General features: G+C 32.8%; 2 protein-coding genes across 5 annotated transcripts in view; both read left to right on the top strand.

Annotated features, from left to right (window-relative positions):
- The first annotated feature begins 5047 nt into the window (after positions 1-5047).
- LOC110034049 lies at positions 5048-8446 on the top strand. 2 transcript variants are annotated; one of them, XM_020738290.1, is made up of 5 exons: positions 5048-5399; positions 5525-5657; positions 5751-5909; positions 5980-6364; positions 7199-8446. In XM_020738290.1, exons 2-5 carry the CDS (start codon positions 5541-5543, stop codon positions 8389-8391), a joined length of 1854 nt encoding a protein of 617 aa, XP_020593949.1. In that variant the 5' UTR covers positions 5048-5399; positions 5525-5540; the 3' UTR covers positions 8392-8446. The 2 variants fall into 2 exon arrangements, with proteins under 2 accessions (XP_020593949.1, XP_020593948.1); XM_020738289.1 differs by having other exon boundaries at positions 5516-5657.
- A 9011-nt stretch (positions 8447-17457) lies between these two features.
- LOC110034048 (adenine phosphoribosyltransferase 4-like) overlaps positions 17458-21121 on the top strand; it is a 4812-nt gene continuing 1148 nt past the window's right edge. Inside the window, exons 1-6 of one of the 3 annotated variants that reach the window (XM_020738287.1) lie at positions 17458-17616; positions 17758-17812; positions 17912-18008; positions 18252-18362; positions 19452-19544; positions 20513-20662. In XM_020738287.1, coding sequence (XP_020593946.1) covers positions 17921-18008; positions 18252-18362; positions 19452-19544; positions 20513-20662 — 442 coding nt within the window. In that variant the 5' untranslated portion in view covers positions 17458-17616; positions 17758-17812; positions 17912-17920. The other 2 variants (XM_020738288.1, XM_020738285.1) reach the window with 2 other exon arrangements.

The raw sequence follows: 21121 nt of genomic DNA, 5'->3' as shown, positions 1-21121 counted from the left end.
TATATATATATATATAAAACCCACAGATAAGACTACTAACACGCCATCGCTCTCCCCAACCCACTTATCTCTAAGAGACACACATCTTTACTCAACGAGATTCCAACTTCTAGTATATGAGCCATACCTAACAAGTGGTATGTATGTGAATGTTTTTTTCTTTTCTTCCTAAGACCCCTGATAGAGCCTCCCATAGACTAGATAGTTAAGTAATTATAGCAAAATTTAATTTTAAAAAAAAATTAAGCAATTTTAATATTTGCCACCCGATTCCTATGTATTCAACACTTAAATATTGAATTTTAGGTACATGCCATCCCATGTAAAAATTAAAATTTAGGCGTTTGATATGTGATTACATATGAATCGGGTGGCACACATGTAAATATCTCTTTAAAAAAATTATCAAAATTAAATTTTATTTAGAATATATATTCTGATTTGATATATTTTTTTTATCCTGCATTTCTCATTTCAGTATTGTGTTTCTTTTTGAATGTGTTTACTCTCATCGATATTAAAACTTTTGAGATAAAAACATTAGCTCCTCCTCTTACTTATATTATTGGGTAGGAGAACTATTTACATTGTGTTTGGGATAATGGTGCGGTGCTCCACCATATTTCGTAATGTTCGACAAAATTTTATTTTGTTTAGATTTTCAAAAAGTTTACCCAAACAGGCCAGGTGCGTTTTCAAAACGCCACCGCACCAAAAAAGCTGCCCCAAACGGACCCTAAGCGTGGTGGCTGTCAGAAAGTTGCAGTCAACCTTTTTGGAAAAAAAATAAATTGTAATGACTACCGCACTGTTTTGACCTAATTTCTTATACAACAGCTCCACAACTGTTTCTTCAAACAACCATAACAGTCCTAAACAGACCCTTAATCTTATTTTTTTATGGATTACTAAACTTTCATATATCATAAAAAGTTTTAAAAAATTTTACTAAAGAAAAAATATTAAAGGCACCAAATGAGAGGAGAGAGGACACCAAAATACACTACATCATGGAATATAATTTATTTGAGTTAATTAAATTTATTCCCTAATTTTACTCTATAAAAAGGGTGCATTTGCTATAATCAAGAGAGAATTGTAAAGTTGTAGATTCTGCTAAAAGAGGAAGAGAGAGATCACAAATATCAAATGTTATAGCATTCCAAATTTACAATACATGACAATAAAAGGCATCATCAAGGGACTATATAAGTGGAGATTATATAAGAGTCTTCGAGAAGATGTGATAGGTGAGCATATATTGAGGGGAGGCAAAGTGGAAAAGCACTTAGAGTAACGATGGCATGTGTTGAGTTGAGAGGCTAGCAAATGTTGCAAATCAAAATATGAGCTGTCAATAAGATATATAATGTAAGGATTAATTTTCTTCTTACTTGGAATTTTTTTCTCCTTTCTCAAACTAACAAAATGTGCTTGATTTAGTAACATGGGCGATCACAAGTGTTATCGGACAAATGTTGGATAGTCGATGAGGTTGGATGCTTATCCATTGGCTTTTTGCGACCAAGTTGGATGGATGGAGAATGGGTCGATCAAACCAAACTTGGTTGATGCTTATAATAATTGATTAGCTAAGTTGGTTAATTTATAATTGATGGAAATAAGCAACTCAAATAAGGTGTTAGATTGAGTTTCTAATTAGTTGACTATATTTGAAAAGCAAGATATAAATAATCAATTAAACCCTAAATGACCATTGAGGCTTCCAATTAAACTTTAATATGCTAATTCCTTAGGCAATGCTAGTTTTCGTATGCATTGAGCATGAATAAATTATGTTGTGGAGGTAGCTAGAGTGAAAAATAAGTTATGCATGCATTCATTTTCTTTGATATTCATTGTACCCCATAAATACCTCTGTGAGCCAATACCAACGTTAAGGTGCTTTCTTAAGACAAGCAGACCCATTTCCTTTTAGCGACCCAACTGTCAGATTGATTAGGTTGACCAACTAAACCCACCTACATATGTGCCAATTGTCATATTCCAATTTCCTATAAGTGTATCCATCGAGCTCCTCTCCTCAGCTCATTCAATGAGCATTTTACAAAAATGACCAAACGCTAAAGTCTCGACCATCATCATCATCAAGAAGGAGAAATACCCCCAAGTCTATATATGGAATATCTGATATTCACATTATTATCGTTATTCATTTGTATTTCATGGAAAGACTTTGTACAGTACATAAACAATTTAATATTCTCTCTTTATATATATATATATACATATATATATATATATGTCTTCCTATTAAAAAATACATATACATGTACATCTCAAAATATTATATATATATATATATATACAGACATACACACATGATAACACTTTATCATAATAATTACCAATTCATTGTACTCGACTCAAATCAAAGGAGAGATGCATGTACTTTGTGATGATGATAATTTATAAACATGAATAATAATACTTGCAAATATAAGGAGTTATTACAAGTTATTAATATTATCTCGTTTTATTTAGAAGATTATAAATAGCATTATATTAAGATTCAGTAATAGCCCTCTCAAAATTGAGTTCAAGGGATGAAAATCAATCTTGAAATGTAAATTGTTTGTGTGAAATAAGTTTTGACATGTCATTAGATATTTTATCATTAGCCGACACTAGATCAACACAAAAAAATTTATTCTAAATTTGATCGCACACAAAATAAAACTCTATGACATTATATTTTACGTTAGAGCAAAATATTGAATTCTTACATAGATGTGATACATTAATATTATCATAATAAATGATTAGTGAAATAATTGTAAAACTTGATTCTAGGAGGAATTGCATTGCTCAAAGTAGTTCAGATGTGGTGGAAAGGATAGCCTCATATTTAAATTTAGTGGAGGAATATGCTATAATTTTTTGTTTCTTAAAACTTCGAGTTATTGCATTGAATATAGGAAAAATAATGTGTCATGTTAAAATTATGAATTCTAATTTCAATTTTTTTTTGTGTCATGTTAAAATTATGAATTCTAATTTCAATTTTTTTTCCCAGTCAACAACTAAAAGGGTGTATAATACTACGAAAAGAGAGCACTTTTTTATGTAAGAGTCAATGATATATCATTTCATATAAATATTAGAATAAAATATTATTCACAATATGACCAAATGTTGGATAATACATTGTTTAATAAATTGTTTGATGCAAAAGGCAACATCATATTGAGTGTAGGATATTCAAGACCTCTAACTATATACTTCTATAATATTAGGTTATAAAATGCATTCAATTGTATAAAGTAGGAGATTAGCTATGGGATAATGGTAGTGTGATAGGCTTAACATTGAACACACTAGCCTTTGGAAGAAGATTTATAAATATTTCTTTTTGAAAAAAAAAATGTCATCTGATGTTGAAATCATATTAACGCTAAGAAAATAAGAGAACATGCTAAGGCTCTTAATATATAATTAATTGGCTAAGTTAGTGATATATAATGAAGCCATATATAACATAGGTAACCAAAGGCATATAATTTGGTTAGTTTTGGTGGGTAACCAAAAAATTGTTGAAATGAGTTCATTGACTCCTACTTTTTAATTATTTTCATATTTTTATTTTGATAGGTAAAATATGAAAGAAACTTCATTAAGAGTATTTATGTAAGAAGATAGAGAAAGAAGTTTTAAGATTTTCCAAGTCATCCAAACTCATTAAAAAACTCCTACGAAAAATTTCATATTATAACTAGAGAGAACTATTTTATATTTTCATTAAATTTCTTATATTTTAAGTTTGGATCTCCCAAAGTAACATTGTTAGTAAAGTAAATAATACTTTTTATGTTGCACAAGAGCACTCTTGATAAAAAGAACTAAGCTTGTGTTTTAAATCTTCTCCATCATCAAGGAAGAAGATAGCCATTCTAGTAGGGGAAATCTCATGTTTTAAAACTAAATCATGCGAAAAGCTAGAGGGTGAATCATGACATTCAATTGGATGATCGTCTTTAAATGAGTGAAGTTAAACTAAATGACATCAAAGATATATATTGATAAAATGAGTGAGCACAAAGAACTCATGGGTAAATATAAGAAATCAAGAAAATATAGATATTATTTTATTACTGTTTCATGGATCAATTTTTTTAGATCATCAAACTCAAGATTCGCTAACTCGTGAAAGTAGTCAACTGAACCCGATTTCGAGACATCGTCGACAAAAATTGGAATTGTTTATCCTAAAAAAAATCTAATGATCAAAGAAAAAAACATGAATCTTAAATAGACACATGTAAGATCTTTTTTATGGAGTATAGAACATATTTCTCTTAGGCCATGAGAGAAGTAATCTTTATATTCCTTGAAAGATCCATCCACTCATTCAATCATTGCTAACAACATGCATAACCTCTTTGATCAATTTAATCTCAATAATTATATCTAGGCATGCATATAAAATCCCCACATTCTATTCCTCCATAGCCTTCACCCTCTAGTTAATTTTAGTTAAATTACAAAATCCCTACAACCAACATACAAAATCTATTTCATCATCAATTCTTTAATTTTTGTATCTACTTAGAATGGGTCATGTTTTAACACAACTTGTTCATTTTAATTAAACCAAATTCTTGACCAAAGACCTTCGCAAATAAAATATAAAGAGATGCCAATTTATTATTATTATTATTAATATAACAATATTTAATACTTTATTGATCATATTTTCTAAGCTTTTGTCACACTGAAACCCATAGATAATCCCGACAAGCAAAATCTCCAACGCCTTCCACGCCGTCAGATGAGCTCTATCTTCAGCTGACGGCTACAGATTACCTCGATTTCCACGCTTGAATTTATCATTTATTCCCCCACTTTTTAATTAATTGCATGAACAAAAAGTCAATCTCCTCCTCAAATCCATCTCCCGACAAGAAAGGGTTACGAAAGCCAATGCGCCGAACTTTAGGGGCAAATCAGTACTTTTAGTCTGAGATGCTTTGAAGCTATTTTTCTTTAATCGGTTTTGATATTTTAATGATCAAAGCCCCAGTCTTTCTCTGTTTAGAGCAACGGATCGTTGCCTGTTTCTCTCTCTGGATGTTCTCTTCATCATCTTCGGTCGAGCTTTTTCTTTTCATTTTTGGCAGCTGCAGGGCTGACGCATAGGGACAGCGGAGGAGGGGAGGAAAAAAAAAAAAAGAAAGGCGGTATCTTTAAGCCTCCAAAGTTATAATTTTTATTTTTTGGTAACTCAGATTCCCTTCTTCCTCTCTTTCTCCTATTTCTTTTGTCTCTCCGCCCTTCTCGCCGGTGGGCGAATGGGAATCTTTCGGGGACGCTGCCTCGTATGCACGCCTTCCTTTCATCCCTTACGGATGCGACCATAGCGTCACTTTTATGCATTAAAGGTTGATTTTTGATCTCTTTTTCAGTTTACGTAACTGCAATTTTTTTTTATTTTTGGATATATTTGATGATAGTTTTAGTGGTTTCATCTTCTTTCTTTATTTGGATTTGGTGTTAGATTCTTCAGGAGTAGTTTACATGAGATGATGTTGAGGAGCGGAGATTTGAATCTTAACCGTCCTTGGCAAGCTTTTGGGGATTCGACGATGGAAAGATTGAAGCAGGCAATGCTTCAGCATGAATTCATTTTTAGGAATCAGGTTCGTTGATTTCTTCTTCTTGCAGTGACGCTGATCGATTAAATATTTGTTAATTTTTATGATGGGTGTTTTGAGGTTTTTGTAATGCTTCAGGTTTGTGAGCTTCATCGGCTCTATTGGACTCAGAAAAGTTTGATGAATGAGCTTCTAATCAAAGATGTCGATACAGATGCCCCAAGGAGTTATTCATGGCTAATTAGGGATTCGGAGGAGAAGAAAAACGCATTCTGTATGTCCTCACGAGCCAAAGAGGTAAAATTTACTTAAACCGGGTAGTAAAATTTGTTGGCTTTTTGTGGTGCTGAGAGGGAAATCTCTGCAGGCTGGAAATGTGATTGATTGGAAAGATTTTAAGGGACAGTCCACTGATATGTTAAAAAATCATCCGAGAGAGTTTAGCCTTCACCTCTCTGCTGATGATTTTATCAGGAATAAGGGCAAAGAGCCGGTCTTTCATCATCAAGCTAGCAACCTTCCGCTCAAAGAGGTTATTGATCTGGAGAGTTCAGTAGAGTTGCAGTTCCATGAAGTGAGGGCTTCAATGGAGAATTGTTCAGGTGTGTTTGGGACACAGGCAAGTGTTCCTTGGGCTCAGGTTTCCTCAAGCATAGCAGGAAATTTTAAGACTCTAATGGCTTCTGTGACTCATTTGAGTGAGGAGGCTGGTAGAAAGTTGAGAGAACAAAAGCCTACTCTTCCCTATGTTGGTGAGTTTCTTATAGTTTTATGCTCTGTTAGCTGTATATTTATTTATCGAGGCAAGCAATTCGCTCTCTATCACAGTAATTGACATTGTTTGGAAATAGATATACTTAAATCTTAAGCTTAGGCTAGTTAGAAACCATATTTATCTGGTTGGTTGCCAGAGGATCCAGTTCTAGTCAATGTAGGGAACTTATGATCAACATCTTAAACTTGTGATTGGTAATATCTGTAATGAAGATAGAAATAATGTAATGAGAGCTATGAGAGCTATCCTCTTACTTTATTTATGTAATTATTTTTGTTTATTATTTCTTTTTGTTGCTTCAGATTAGTATGCTATTGAGAACTTTTGTCTGCAATGTTATGCTTAACTTGCTGGTTCTTCTTTTACTTCAGTTATACTTCCACTTAAATCATATTGCTACTTTCCTTTTATCAATCTTTTGGAGTTTGCAACTTTGTTTATGAAATCTCTAGCTAGACCTGTAAACTCCCATAATACATTTCATTTAATTGGTTTCCATTTGGCATATATTTCCTTACAGAAAAAGTTAATTGAAATTGGCGAATTTATGAAGATAAGACAACATCAAATTCTCTGTAATTTTGTACTAAAAATATTTTAGAAAAAGAACAGTAGCAAATTTGTGGTTTGACAAGGTCTGCCTGCGCTTACAGGCTCACAAAAAACATAAATTTCCACTATTCCAGAGAGAAAAATTGAATTTGAACAATCCCTAGAAAAAATCAGAACTTGATTTTTTTTTTCTTTTCAATTTAACCTAACATCACTTCCAGAACTTTGTAAAGTTACTCTTTTTTTTTACTTTCTGCAGGAGTTGGCGATTTTTGTATTGAAGCTTCTGTTAACCAACCAAGAACGAAGCAGCAAGCTACACCCTTGCTGTTTGACCTTAATTTACCAGTTGAACATGAGAGCTCTCATGACCTGAAAGGGACGCTAGAGCAGGAAAAAAGCAACAGCTGCCCAGCAGAAACTTCATTTATCCCCAAACCACCATGGCCGTTTGCTGCGGCGGCTGCCGCTGCAAAACTTTCATGTGAGAGTAGAACTAGTTCCTTGATTCTTCATTGTGAAGCTTCAAAATCTAACATTTCAATCGATTTGAAGCTGGCCCATGACACCACAGACAATAAGAATGATGTTGTTTCTGGCTGCCAGATCCAAGCAGAGTGCTTTGAAGGATCCACTGACTCTTGTGATCAAGGTTTTCTTAGCATAAACGCATTGCCAATTTCGAAATTATATATACAAGAAAAAGATTATGTAGATTCCTCAACAGATAAACTGAGATCTTCCTCAAACTTAACTTCGAGCAACAGTATCAACCTTCCACAAACTGCAAATAAAGATTCAGTAACCAAACCAAACAATAATGATGGAACTGAAGAAGATACTTCATCTTCATCGAGTCATGCGATTGCTCAAGATGAGATTGCTCCTTCCAGAAAGTTTTTGACTGAATTTAGTGCTCATGAAATAAGTAGAAATAATGAGTTTTCAAACACTGATAATTCTGTAACCACGCAGCTAAACTCCTCATCACAAAATGAAGGATCTTTAATGGGGAAACTGAAGCCAGAAGAATGGGATACCTCCATCATATCAGCAGCCGAAGCTCTCATGAGTTTTCCTCAATGTTCATCTGATAGAAGCAAGCTTCCTCAATATTCCTCTGATTCGTTTGAGTTAATGACACTGCAACTATCTGAGATCCAAAGTGAAGATCGTCATGTTACGATCGAACCGTCGAATGTGAACACAACGGGGAAAAAGGAAGGAGGGGTTAGGCTGCGAAGAGGGAGGGGCTTCAGAGATTTCCAGAAAGAGATACTGCCTGGTCTAGTAACTCTCTCCAGGCACGAAATTTGTGAAGATCTGCACAATATTGGTTACAAGCTGCGGAGAGTGAAATCAAGGAAGGCTAGAGACGACTGGTTTGTGCCAGTTAGAAGTAGAATTTCTAAGCTATGTTCAGGGCGTCGGAGGCGTTTTAGTTCTCCATGATTTCAGGATTTGTGAATAATTCTGTGTAAAAGTTTTTATTACAGTTGAGCCATAACCATGGAGGTCTTTTATGGTATGTGCAGGAATATTGATGGTGTTTTGAATTGCCAGCTTTGGTTTATTGCTTGGTTTAGTTTGATTTCTCTCTTTTATTTCTTCAAAAACTGAGTGCCTGATTGCAAAATTATCTTATTACAGGGATAAAATTCTCTTTTTGGACATCACAATTTTCTTCTTTTTTGACTAGTTTGGTTTATGTAGTATTGCTTTCTCATATTCATGTTATTTGGTTGGAATGAATAAGGGTTAAAGAAGAGGGAATAATTTTGATTTCATTGTGAACTAGGGTGTAAATGAGCCAATCCTAAGCGAGATGAGTTTGTCGTGTTTGCCTTGTGTTTGAAATTGTTCGAACAATTTGTTTGTATTTTACTTGTTAGAAGTCAAATTAGAATGCGAGTTAAATAAGAGTTTTTTTCGAGCTTAGTAAAATTGAAGATATTGAAAAATGATTGTTTTTGGTTCAATCCTTCATTAGTATTAATTATATATAATAACTGCATGCCATTAATGGGTAGTGCTAAATTGACAATAATAAATGCTCTAATTTAAAATAACATACAATTAATTACATTATGAAATAATAACAACATACTATAAATTATTGTAGGGGATATTTAGTGGATATTTGTCCTATGGTCCGTGCTCAAGGTATAGGGTGTAAAATTTGATGGAAAGAGAAAAAGGAGTGAAAGAAAGAGATTTGCCTGGTAGAGGGGGCAAAGAGGGGTGTTCCCATACTATTTCGCCCCATTTTTTTTCATTAAGCGTGAGGGTTATAAATGGGGAGAAGAGCAGAGTTTCCTTTACATGGGGATTGAGAAAGCCTAGGGCCCTTTATGTATGACAAAGGTCCTCTATTTATAGAAGCAAAAAGAAGGGAAAAATAAGATTACAAATATGCCCTTACATTATGAAGGGCGGTGCAGGGTATTTCAATCATTTTTTTGTTTGGATCTGCTGATCTGAAGCATTTCCTTCATTGGGACTCATTGGTGTTGGATGTTCAATCAGTTAGAAGTTGGTGGCCGACTAGTTGGAGGTGGTTGGCCGGTCGCCTGGTGGCCGACCAATGGACCGTAAGTTGGTGGCCACTCGACTAAAGGAAGCCAGCCGATCGGTTTCAAGTGGTCGGCCGATTGTTGGTCGGTCAGTGGGAGAGCAAACTGCAAGTGCAATTCCGACATCGGTTCTTTCGGCCTAGTGAGAATGATGATATTTTATTTTTATGCAATTATAAACTTTAAATTTTAAATTGTAATATTCCTTGTATACAATTTTAAACTTTAAGTTGTAACATATAGATATATAGCATTATAAATATATATAATATTATATATATATATATATAGATAAATTCTCATCATCATTCATTTTGTGCTAAATTTATAGCATGCAATCATTAAATAGAAGTTGAAGCTCAACTTTAACTTAAATTATAGTGTCAAAAAATAAGAGCACTCATAATCTTATTTTGATTAATTTAAGCTCCAAAAATAATTTTAACTTAACAATTAACATAGATTAAATTTAAAATCTTAATGAGTGTTATGCAATATCAGCAAAGCTTAAATATTTAAGATATCATGATAATTATTATAAAAATTTAATTTATGCTTGGCATTAAAATGGCATGTATGGGTCATGCATCCAAGAGAGCCATAAAAAGATCCCCACCAAGGTAAATCAGGAATGAATGATGTTGACCACACCAAGGCCAATAGTGTGCTTTAATTTTAAAATCATATATTTTAATTTTAATTTTTTCTTTAAAAAAAATTGGATTTTAATGGATTTGTATGACATAGGAAGGTAATATAATGCGTTTAAATAATGTGGCTATGCAATTTAAAACCTTCAATTAATACGTCTATCTATCTTTTCCTCTATGTTTTTAATCATTTTCTTTTTGAGGGATTAGTATAATTGCTATAAATATTATATTAGCCTTATAATGTAAAGCATTCACCTCAAATTAAGTTATTCTTATTTTTTTTTTGCCATTTTCATTTCATGGGTACATATTCTTCCTTTATTGTCTCATCCAACCCAAATAATTGCATCATTCACAATCCATTTGATCCATATCAGTCTTTTATTGCAATCCACCAGCACACAAATTGAGCATAGCTTTTCCAACTTCTTTTTATGGCTTTCTTAATTTCATACCAAGCTTAACTCCAATTTTATTCATTGGAGAGCCTAAACCCTAAACTTGAATAGGGTGGAAAAATAGTGCTTTATTTTTTATGACTTCTTATTCATTAAATTATACTTAATGTATGTATTCCCATAATTGCATTCAATAATTCAATAATTAGAATAGTTTAATAACAAAAAATTATCTACTAAAAAGAGTGAAACAACATTTTACCTTGATATCTAATCAAATCACCCATTTGAAGATTCATATTTACGAAGAAAATTCATTGTGCAAGCATTTGAAGAATTAGTCATCAACCAACAATGTTTACTAAAGAAAACATCCAAGCGAAGAGGTCATTCTCATGATTTTATTAAATGACAAATGTTTTTTGTTCTTTTTGTTATTAGAGTCGTCAGCTTGTCTATTTTTCGTCATATTAATCTCATTTCCAGCAACTTCCTTCTTAAACCATCAGAATAATTCACAGAAGGAAAGATATCGGAAAATAAGACAGTACGACAAGAGCAAAGAAACAAATTAAAAGAATGATGAAAGCTTATATTAGGGCGTTCTTCATAAAATAGGCCAAAAATGTATGTCCAAAAAATAAATCGGATCATCACATTTTGAAATCATATCTATAAAGAACTCATTAATACGAGAATTTCACATACCAGAGAAACATATTTTTTTTATTCTTTGTTCTGGGTTCAAGAGTAATTCCCAAAGAAACATATCCCTTTGGTTAATTACTCCTTGGGGTAACTTAAGAATACTCTCAATTAATTAAAAGTCTTGCTTACAATTTATGATAACTGTTAAAATGGTAAACCAAAGGCAAATTATTACCTCAATTTGGTTATCTCAATGATTTTGAAAGTCATAACTGACCATAAGGATAGAGTGTGAATCATCGTATCTCAAACGGACAACAACTTATCGGCAAACAGGACTAACGTGATAACTTCAATGATAATCAAAAAGGATCAAATAGGCTCAACCGGGGTTATCAATAAAAGGGGAGGAAGACATCCTAAGCAGCTAGATATGGCTGGGTCATGATACAATGAATTCTTTATCTCAATATACTATGCAACCTGTTTAAAATTTGGCCCGAAGGCTATGTAAAAAAATAAAATAGGATTTTGAAAGTCATGACAATTTTAATTCTAAAATTTTGATTATCTCAATCTTTTATTATTATAATTTTGAGTAGAAAATGAATAATTTTAAGGTTCTTAATAAGTCTAGATTATAATTAATGTAACATCTCAGACCAACTGAAAATAAACAAGAAAAAATAATTCAAGCATGCAAACATGCAAGAAAGACAATAAACAAGCCAAAAATTATGAAAGCTCACTTTCGCTGGGTCGACAACATACGACAAAAAAAGGCGGCCAGACTCCGCATAAGTGCACACCTGGTCTTAATTCTATGCATAAATGAGATTTAAAATTAGGTATGGGACATGAGTCTGCTGCTTCTAGTGCCCGTTAGGTGTTTCTGTCAGCTAGCATCGCAACTCAGGTCATTTATTTTTATCTAATCTCGATCCGAGCCAAAGTTCGAATCAATTTTCGAGCAATTAACGATCTTTGAGCTAACTTCACAGCGCTAGGCCTGGCCACGCCGTCCCATGACAAAATTACGCCGTTGACTCTGTCTTGGAGCGTGGTCGATCCGACTTTCGGTGTTGACACGACAAAGGCAACCCCTTCGGGATGGGTTAGGCGTCGTCACGTGATAACCTTTTGGATCATTTTTTAGCCTCGGGAATTTGTTAAGCACATTTCACGACAAGAAAAGCTCTCCATGACCGGAACGGACCACATAGCCATCAGAATGATTGTTCGACTTGCCCGTAGAACGAAGAATCGTTATGGATCAGTGGTAGTTGCTATTGGGCACAACTAGGATGAGATGAACCTAGCCCGGAGACGGTTTTCATCTGGTAACGCAAGCTTCCACAACAACACAAAGGCATCCAGTACTTGTCACATAAGAAATTGATGGCAACAAAGACTTCAATGGCAACGTTTTTCTCCTTCAAAAAAAACTCCACACTTCAATGCAATTTAGTCATTTGCCCTTTGCTTGTCATTAAATTAATAATTAATAATTAGATTGCATATCGCAGCATGATTAAGTTTTCATCTGTACCTGGCGCCTAAATGTCCCTCTAATCTGAGTAACTTACAAAAGAAACCTTACATGGATCGGCCAATCAGGCCCTCTATTACAGTTAGCCAAAAACGTCCAATCTGTTTTCTTCCATGCAAAAGTTACATCGTCACCTACCTTTATTGCAAAGAAGGCTGACAGCACTGGTTTCCATTTATTATTGCAATATTTAAATTATGATTTTACTATTTATTGTTTATATAATACTCTATAATGTTTAATCTAGGGCTGTCAAAGAAGCTCGTTATTTTCAAACAGTTTGTATTCGGCTTGCTAATTAGCTTGTGTTTGAATCATTCATTATGCAAGCCAACCGAACACGAACAACTCTTTGTTCGATTGTTTTCAACTTGGTTTAGCAGCAAATAAAAAAAAAAAAAACCATATATATTTGATATGCCATCAACAAAATTCCAATATTCAACACGAATCTCAATGCATGACACGTATCTTAAGACATTCATTTGAGCAAGAAACATTCAAAGTTTAATCAAGAGTCATCTAAAACTCCAATTTTAGCAAACTTCAAATTGTCTGACTCAATGAGACGAACCCGATGATACCAAAATTGAGCTAATTTAAGTCAACTCAAGCTCAGATTAGGCCATCAAACAACTTTTGAAAGCTTTATATGCATATTTGGGAGATCAAATAGATGTCAAATCTAGCAAGCTTATATTCAAATTGAGCGTCTTGACAAGATAAATCTAAGAAGCCCAAAGTCGTTCAATTCTGACATCATTGTCACTCAAATATTCATCAAACATTGTCTGATCATAGAGAACTCTCCAGACCACTCCTTAAAAAATTGAATGTCGCTAATAAAAAAAATTCATGTGTTAATATTACAATTAGATTTGCGTGTCAGCTAATTAAAAAAAAATATAATATTAAATACAATTAAAAAATATTAGAATTTTTTAATTTAAATAAGTAAATATTTAAAAAAAAACTGAAAAAAGTTATGCAATTTTTTATCGCAAATGAGTTCCCAACATTTTTTTCTCTATTTTCTCATTATTATTATCATTTTCTTACAATTTAAAAATAATCTTCTTAATTTATGTAAATTAAACCAACTCATCAGCTGTTGAATTAGATCTAGAATTGAACCACTTCAGCTCAAAATCAATTAATCAAACCCAAATCAAAAAAAAAAAAAGTCAAGCTTTATTTAGATCTCTATTTACAATTTCACACTGTATTATAGAGATTTTTACATATTAATCATTAAAAATTTTTAAGTATAAAGAATCGACCATTTTTCAAAAATATTTTAAATTATTGGTCGTTGAAATGAAAATTTTATACTTAAGTGACCAAAATATTATATTTAAAATTTTAGATGATTAACATGTTAAAACCCTATTATAATGAACAATTATTACATCCGGATTCCGGATGTGCGGACAACAGCCGGGATGCAGCAAGGAGAGTTCGTCGTACATCCAGGCCGTTGTCCGTCCATCGGTACATCGGTAAAATTTAAAATCATTGAAAAAGGCAATCGTTATGCAGTAATTAAAATTTTGCAATAAAAAGTCTAAACAAAATGCAGACGGTCTATTTACAATAACGGTCAGCGGCAATTCAACTTTTGCATGGTGGAATAAAGATTGGACTTTTTTTGGCTCGCCATAATGCCTTGTCTAATTGGCCGGTCCAAATAAGGTTTAGCTTGTAATATACTTTTCTTGGGGGGTCTTTGGAAGAAAGATGAAAATTAGTTCAAAACGTGTCTCAGCAAACAAGGGGCAAATATCTAAATTTCCTAAAAAATGTGGGATTTCTTTTTTTTAACGAAGTAAGAGGTTTCATTCGAAATAAAATAGAGCGGGTTGCAATCTGAATTAGTAAAAATTCAGAATTTCAAGAGACGTATCTTCAGTTGTTTCATCAAATGAAAATTTTACGCTTCATGTTCGCTCCAACAGAATGAAACTTTCTCACTGAAGACGAAGATTAGCTTCATAAGAATAGGATTTCATTTAATGTTTTGAGTTTTTATTATGACAATTAAAAAAGTTGAATTTTGCTAATATAGCATGCCACAACCCTTTTTCATTTTAAATGGTTAATAGTGACACTAAAGTATTTATGGAATTAAATTTAATTAAAATAGAATTTAATGGTGTTTAACGCTATAACTTATGTTAAAATTGACTAAACATTTTGTTTAATGATTGCATGTTATGAATTCGGCACAAAAATAGTTATATTAATTATAAAATTTGCTTCTAATTATAATTTTTTAAATTAACAACATTTCTTAGAAAAATTTGGCACTTGGCACTAGTGCAAGTTTTCTTCTAGAAGCGCCAAAAGGACATGCAAGGAATATGATTGAAGCTGGTTGGCATCTAAAATGAATGTTGGTGAGAACTTAATGACATTACTATATAATTTCATGATGCAATCGATAATGAAGCGTCACATCATAAAAATCAAAATAAGACTTTTCATAAGAACATATTTCTCGTAATAGATACTTAAATGTGTTGTGAATATGAGTGAATCATGTTATGTCATGGGTTCAATTTAGTTTGATTTAAATATTCCATCTAAGAATTGAATAGTTGAAAAATGAACTAGTAGGATGATGCATAAAGTGTAGAAGATGAAGTACTTTGCAACACTCAATATAAATTTTTTCTCCCTAACTCCCAATTCTAATATTAAATTCACACTAAGTTGATATAAGAAAATAATGGAGACATATGAAAATATATCTATATTACATACAATTTTGTAGAATCACTGGCCAAAAGCTAAGAATATGAATCAATAGGTATACATATTGCTTTAATTAGTCTAATGTTTGCATTGTAGCAGCTAAAATTGGTTGATTTTAAGCTAATTAAGTTTTTCTAAGATATTGTCTTAAATATTTATGGCTTATAAGTAAAAAGGGATGATGACAACAACCAGTAAGAACCATTTTGAAATGAACTACTTATACTATTTGATTGGAACAAAATATCTTCATTATCAAGTCATTTTTATGAAGCGTTTTGATTTTCTTAAAGCCATTATTATTCTCATAGTACTCCAGAAATAAATCACTAAAGACACATAATTTATCTCAAAAAGGTAAATATTTTTAATGCAAAAATTGCGAGACATTATTATTATTATTTACCATAATTTCAAGTGATAAATTCTTTTAAAACTTTTCTCATTAATTTTAATTATTCAAACTTGTATTCATCACTTATGACATAATTATGGCATTAAGATTTTTGAAGTTGAGTGCTTCGACGTATGACTGATGGTAGATGTGGTAACCGCTATTTAACCAACATTATTTGTCAATTATAATTTTGATTTAGATGGGTTAGCAAACCAAAACTTCTATATAGATAAAAAAATTAGCAGTTTTGGTTTGCTAAACTCATATTCTGGTGGTGAGAAAGCGTTGAGTGAAAAAATAAATAAATAAAGCATTATGTACCTGTTTTATTTCATGTTTAATTCATATTTTGGGATAGTTTTATGCATTTCATTGTGTAAGAATGCTCCTTAAAAAATTAGAAAATTTTGTTAAAGTTTATCAGAGCTTCTCAATGTCATTCCTTGTGCCTCTGCACAATGCTGAATTATAAATCATGCAAATACCTGAAAACTTTGTGTTTGGTCGCCATCCATCCAACGCCTAGGAGCCCATATCTAACCCCGCAGTGTCATGACACCATTTAAAGACAAAAAGAGTTTAAAGAGAGATCAATTAGCTTAGATGGTGCCTTCTAGATCATAGGTGTCAAATCCAGAGTCTACCCAATTATTCCCATAGTTGTAACGCTATCGATGCCAACACAAAGAAACATGAACCTAAGAGCATGGCTCCTAGTGTCATTCCTAGAGCGTCACATCTCTAATCACAAGTCCTAGATGCCACATCTATAATATCGTGGCACGACAAGCCCAACAAAACAACTATCCCCCTTGAATTTCAAATTCTTCGTGGGAGAGTGGCAATTAAAGCAGAGGGAATTTACTTAAAAGAGACACTTGTAAAATTAGAGGACATAATTAAGAACATTAGAGAGCTTAGAGAGTGTTACTAAGGGTTTAAGTAAGTGAGAATGATTCATTTAAAGTGTGATAGTGATCATTGCTTTATTGAATGGAGCAAGGAGAGAAAATTAGTAGGAGGACTTCAAGATTTTTTATAAATCATAGGGTTATTTTGTTCTATTTTTATTTCTCTTATACTTCAAATCTTGTAATTAATTTTTAACTTTGCGAAATGAATTTAGTGATGTATTTTTATTGTGTTATCATGCTAAGCTAAGTTTTCTTGTTCATCTTAGTCGAAAATTGGATATTGTGCTAAGATTTGCCTAGGTGCACCATTTTTCATCCAATATCACTGTTTAATAAGATATTAACAATAACTTATTATTTATTTTCCAATTATGAGGGTTTTGCATTATTTTAGTAGATTATTTTTTTCATATATAAAATTTATTAAATGGAGTTTATTCCTAATATTTAAATTTCCGTTTTTATATTTACACAATCAAAACTTTTCATATCCACCAAAAATTAATAATAATCAGTACATCTTTCTATACAAAGATAAGACAATATGTAAATAAAAATTGAAGTTTTATCATTTTATGTGCTAAACAAAAATAGGTTGGGGCAAACAAACTCGGCTCAAGTGAAATGTACGCAAAAGCTGTCGCCTTTAAGTAGCAAAAATAGATCCGTGGAGGAAGAAAGCGAGAAGAGGAGCGACAGAAAAGTAGAAGATTTCGTAGGGGAAGAAAAAGCGATAATATCTGCTTCGTGATATCTGTGTTTTTAGTCGCTTGTGGGGAAGGGTGAAGACGGTGAGTCGTTGGCCAAATGTGGCGGTTCAGTTGCTTCTTCTTCTCTCCCTCCGGATTCCTTTTTAGTTTTTTTCTCCTCTTCCTCTCTCTCTCCTCCTCCTCCTCCCTGCTGGCTTTAACTCCTCTCCCTTTTTGGTGCAGAGAGCGCTCTCCTCCCTCCTTCACCATGTGCTCCAACATCCGCCAGTATAAATAGGTCGCTCGCTGTTTATTTCTTTCTCCAAGCTCTCTGTTTTCTTCTTTCTCAGCGGCTAAGTAGCCAAACAGAGGATCTTCATCTTCTTGCCTTTTTCAGCTTGTGACTATGTCAGCTTGGAAGGACAGGGAAAATGATCCTCGTATTGATGGGATTGCTTCCTCAATGCGCGTCATTTCTGACTTCCCCAAGCCAGGTCTATCCTTCCTCTAAAATTTCTCTGTTCTCTTTCTATTCCAGAGCTTCTCCTTCCTCAATCCAGGTTTCGTACTCCTTTTTTTTGTGAAAAAAATAAATCTTTACATTCGTCTAGCTTCTACTTTCTGTGTTTCCACCCTCGAGCTGACGGAATTGCTGTTTTCCTTCATCAAGATCAAGTTTTGCTGTCTGAGTGCTGATCTAACTGGTTGTTCTGTACATGTTCTTTCATGGGATTAAGGGTTTAAGTTCAAGGACATTACCACGCTGCTTCTCAATCCTGAGGCTTTCAAGAACACTGTGGATTTGTTCGTGGAGCGTTACACAGGCAAGGAAATTTCCGTCGTTGCAGGTGATATGCTCATCCTTTAACCCTTTTCCTGCCCAATTCCTTGTTTTTTTAACAATGTTTCCGTTCTGGGGGGATTCCTACCTTCATTAATCTCTGCTTGGGTGGGAAAAGGGTGACTCTTTTCAGTAAGACATTCTGAAATCGGCCGACTTATTTTTCCAATTTTCTCTGCATCTTATTCCTTCTCATCACCGTTTCCTTTTCTTCATCTTACTTGTTGGTATTCGAAAATCTTGCTTGAGCTGATAGCTTTTAGTTTTAGGTGATGCTGTTTGAGTCAACAATACTGCAAATTATGCTTCTTATCATGCTTTAATTTCTAACTATCTTTTGAGTCTTATGCATGTAAGTTATGAGCGGTGCAATGAATCAATTTAGGTAAGTTACATATTTTATATGACTGCAACTTTCATGCCGGCAATCCAAACAAACAGAGTTCATGCAATTTTCTTTTTGAATAGCTTTCATTACAGTTGTTTGAACTGTTTCTTTCGGTTTGGTGCATGCATGATTCTGTTTTTTCTGCAATTCTAATTTAATTTTCACAATTTTTTCTGTAAAATTAACTTCATGAATGCTTTTTCCAACTACTTACGTTTTGCCTCTAATTGCCTTTGGTATAAAACCCTCTTATCATAGTGGGCCCCTTTTAGCATAAATTCAAATCGATTCTTTAATATGGGCCGCAAATTGGACATGTCAAATCTGTTTGTACTTCAAATCTCGCACACATCATTTTCTTTCAATGCTTTGGATATGTTTTCAATTGCATAAATTACTAAAATATGTAGCATGCAATTGCAAAAGTAATAGCTTGAAGAAGTTTCAAGTACACACATCGAAAAAACTGTCAAAAAGTTTTTGGGAAATTTACATATTCACCACACAACATTTACGGATTTACATCTCAAACCTAATGTTTGTACATTTATGCATAAAAAGGTGTATTTTTTGATGTGATGTTAAAAATTTAAGTGTTGTGAATGTAAATAAGTTAATATTAAAGAATTGTGGTATGGATGTAAATGCTCCATCTATGATGCAACAAATTTTTTGAGATTGAAGTTATATGTGTGTTGATTATTGCAGGAGTTGAGGCAAGAGGCTTTATATTTGGCCCCCCCATTGCTTTGGCAATTGGCGCAAAGTTTGTTCCTTTAAGAAAACCAAAGAAGCTGCCCGGTAATCTTATTCCACTCCTGTATTCAACTTTAGAACATTGCAATGCAAATTTCTTCATCTTAGTTTTAATACCTTTTTTTTTAATGGAAATTTACATTAATACCACACAGTTCTTGTGTATTTACATATCTGACAACTAAAATTTGATATTTATACTTGTAACTCTTTGGTGTCATAAACAAATGCATGAAAATGTATATTTTACTTTTAAAAATTTTTAATCAGAACATGAATTAAACAAAATAAAAGCTAGAAGGAAGTTTTCCAGACAGTCCACTCAATTTTTATGTATTTATATATCTATCACATAAATTTTGATTTTTACTCACATACCATCTTATCTATGCATCAATCGGGGTAGATCCGGACCGATTAAAGATGAGGGAGCAATGATATAATTATATTCATCATAGTTATACTATTGATATGCATAATTATATCAAAGATGCGTAAACAATAGTATAAATGCCCCTTAATTTTTAATTATTTGTTTGTGTTTCTAAACTTCACTCTTGTAAAGATATGTAATGCTTGATATTTATAGAATGCCCATTTTTTGGGAAATTATTGCATTCTACATGCGGTGTCCGATCATGACCTTAGATCTCGGTGATTTACGGTTAGGATTATTTCAGTTTTTTTTTTTGCCGTAAATCAGACCGTAAATCACCTGATTTACGGTCTGGATCGGACAATATGAAATAATTTTTCTCATTTTTTAGGGATATTTACATACACACCGTATCATTTTTTTGTATTTACATATCTAGTACCCAAAGTTTAATATTTATATTAATAACACCACGGTGTCATAAACCTATGTTCGAAAAGTTGTATTTTTTACTTTTAAAAGACAATAATGGTGGTATTTTTGCGATGTTAAAGATTTGAGGGTTACACATGTAAATATGTAAATATAGAATAATTGCAGGGTATTTATGTATGTTAGTTTTCCTTGTAAAAAACAGGTGCAGTAATATCAGAGAAGTATGTTCTGGAGTATGGAAGTGATTGCCTTGAAATGCATATTGGGGCTGTTGAAGCTGGCGAACGTGCACTAGTAGTTGATGATTTGATTGCAACCGGTGGAACGCTTTGTGCAGCCATAAAATTACTTGGTATGTTTCTTCTGAAATTATGGGCCATAATGCAATTAAATTTTGGTTTGCTTATATTTGCAGAATAAATGATTAATTCATGTTAGGATCTTAATTTTTGGTAGCTGGCATTTGCGCAAGGGTGAGAAATTTATATGCACTGCAATTGAATTTTGCTTTAAAACTGCTATTTTGTTTAAGTGCAAGCTGAACGCAAATCCCATCTTTCTTCTGTAATATAATTAAGGAAAATAGTATTTACATATATACCACACGATTTTCTGAATTTGTGTGAGCCCCATTCCTGTTTGTATTTTCGCTCGTTTAAGAATTTTTTGCTCAAAATATGCTCATTCCAAATGGCTTGCGAGTATTGATTCAAATTTGTTTGTTTATTTCGTCTCAAAATTAGCTCGAATGATTTAAAATAATAATTTCTTATTCTTTAAAATACAACATGAAAATATATATATATATATA

Source organism: Phalaenopsis equestris, unplaced genomic scaffold (genome assembly GCF_001263595.1).
Source record: "Phalaenopsis equestris unplaced genomic scaffold, ASM126359v1 Scaffold001339, whole genome shotgun sequence".
In the NCBI taxonomy this organism is placed as follows: Eukaryota; Viridiplantae; Streptophyta; class Magnoliopsida; order Asparagales; family Orchidaceae; genus Phalaenopsis; species Phalaenopsis equestris.
The sequence above is the reverse complement of the archived record's forward strand: the minus strand, read 5'-3'. Positions and strand labels throughout refer to the sequence as shown.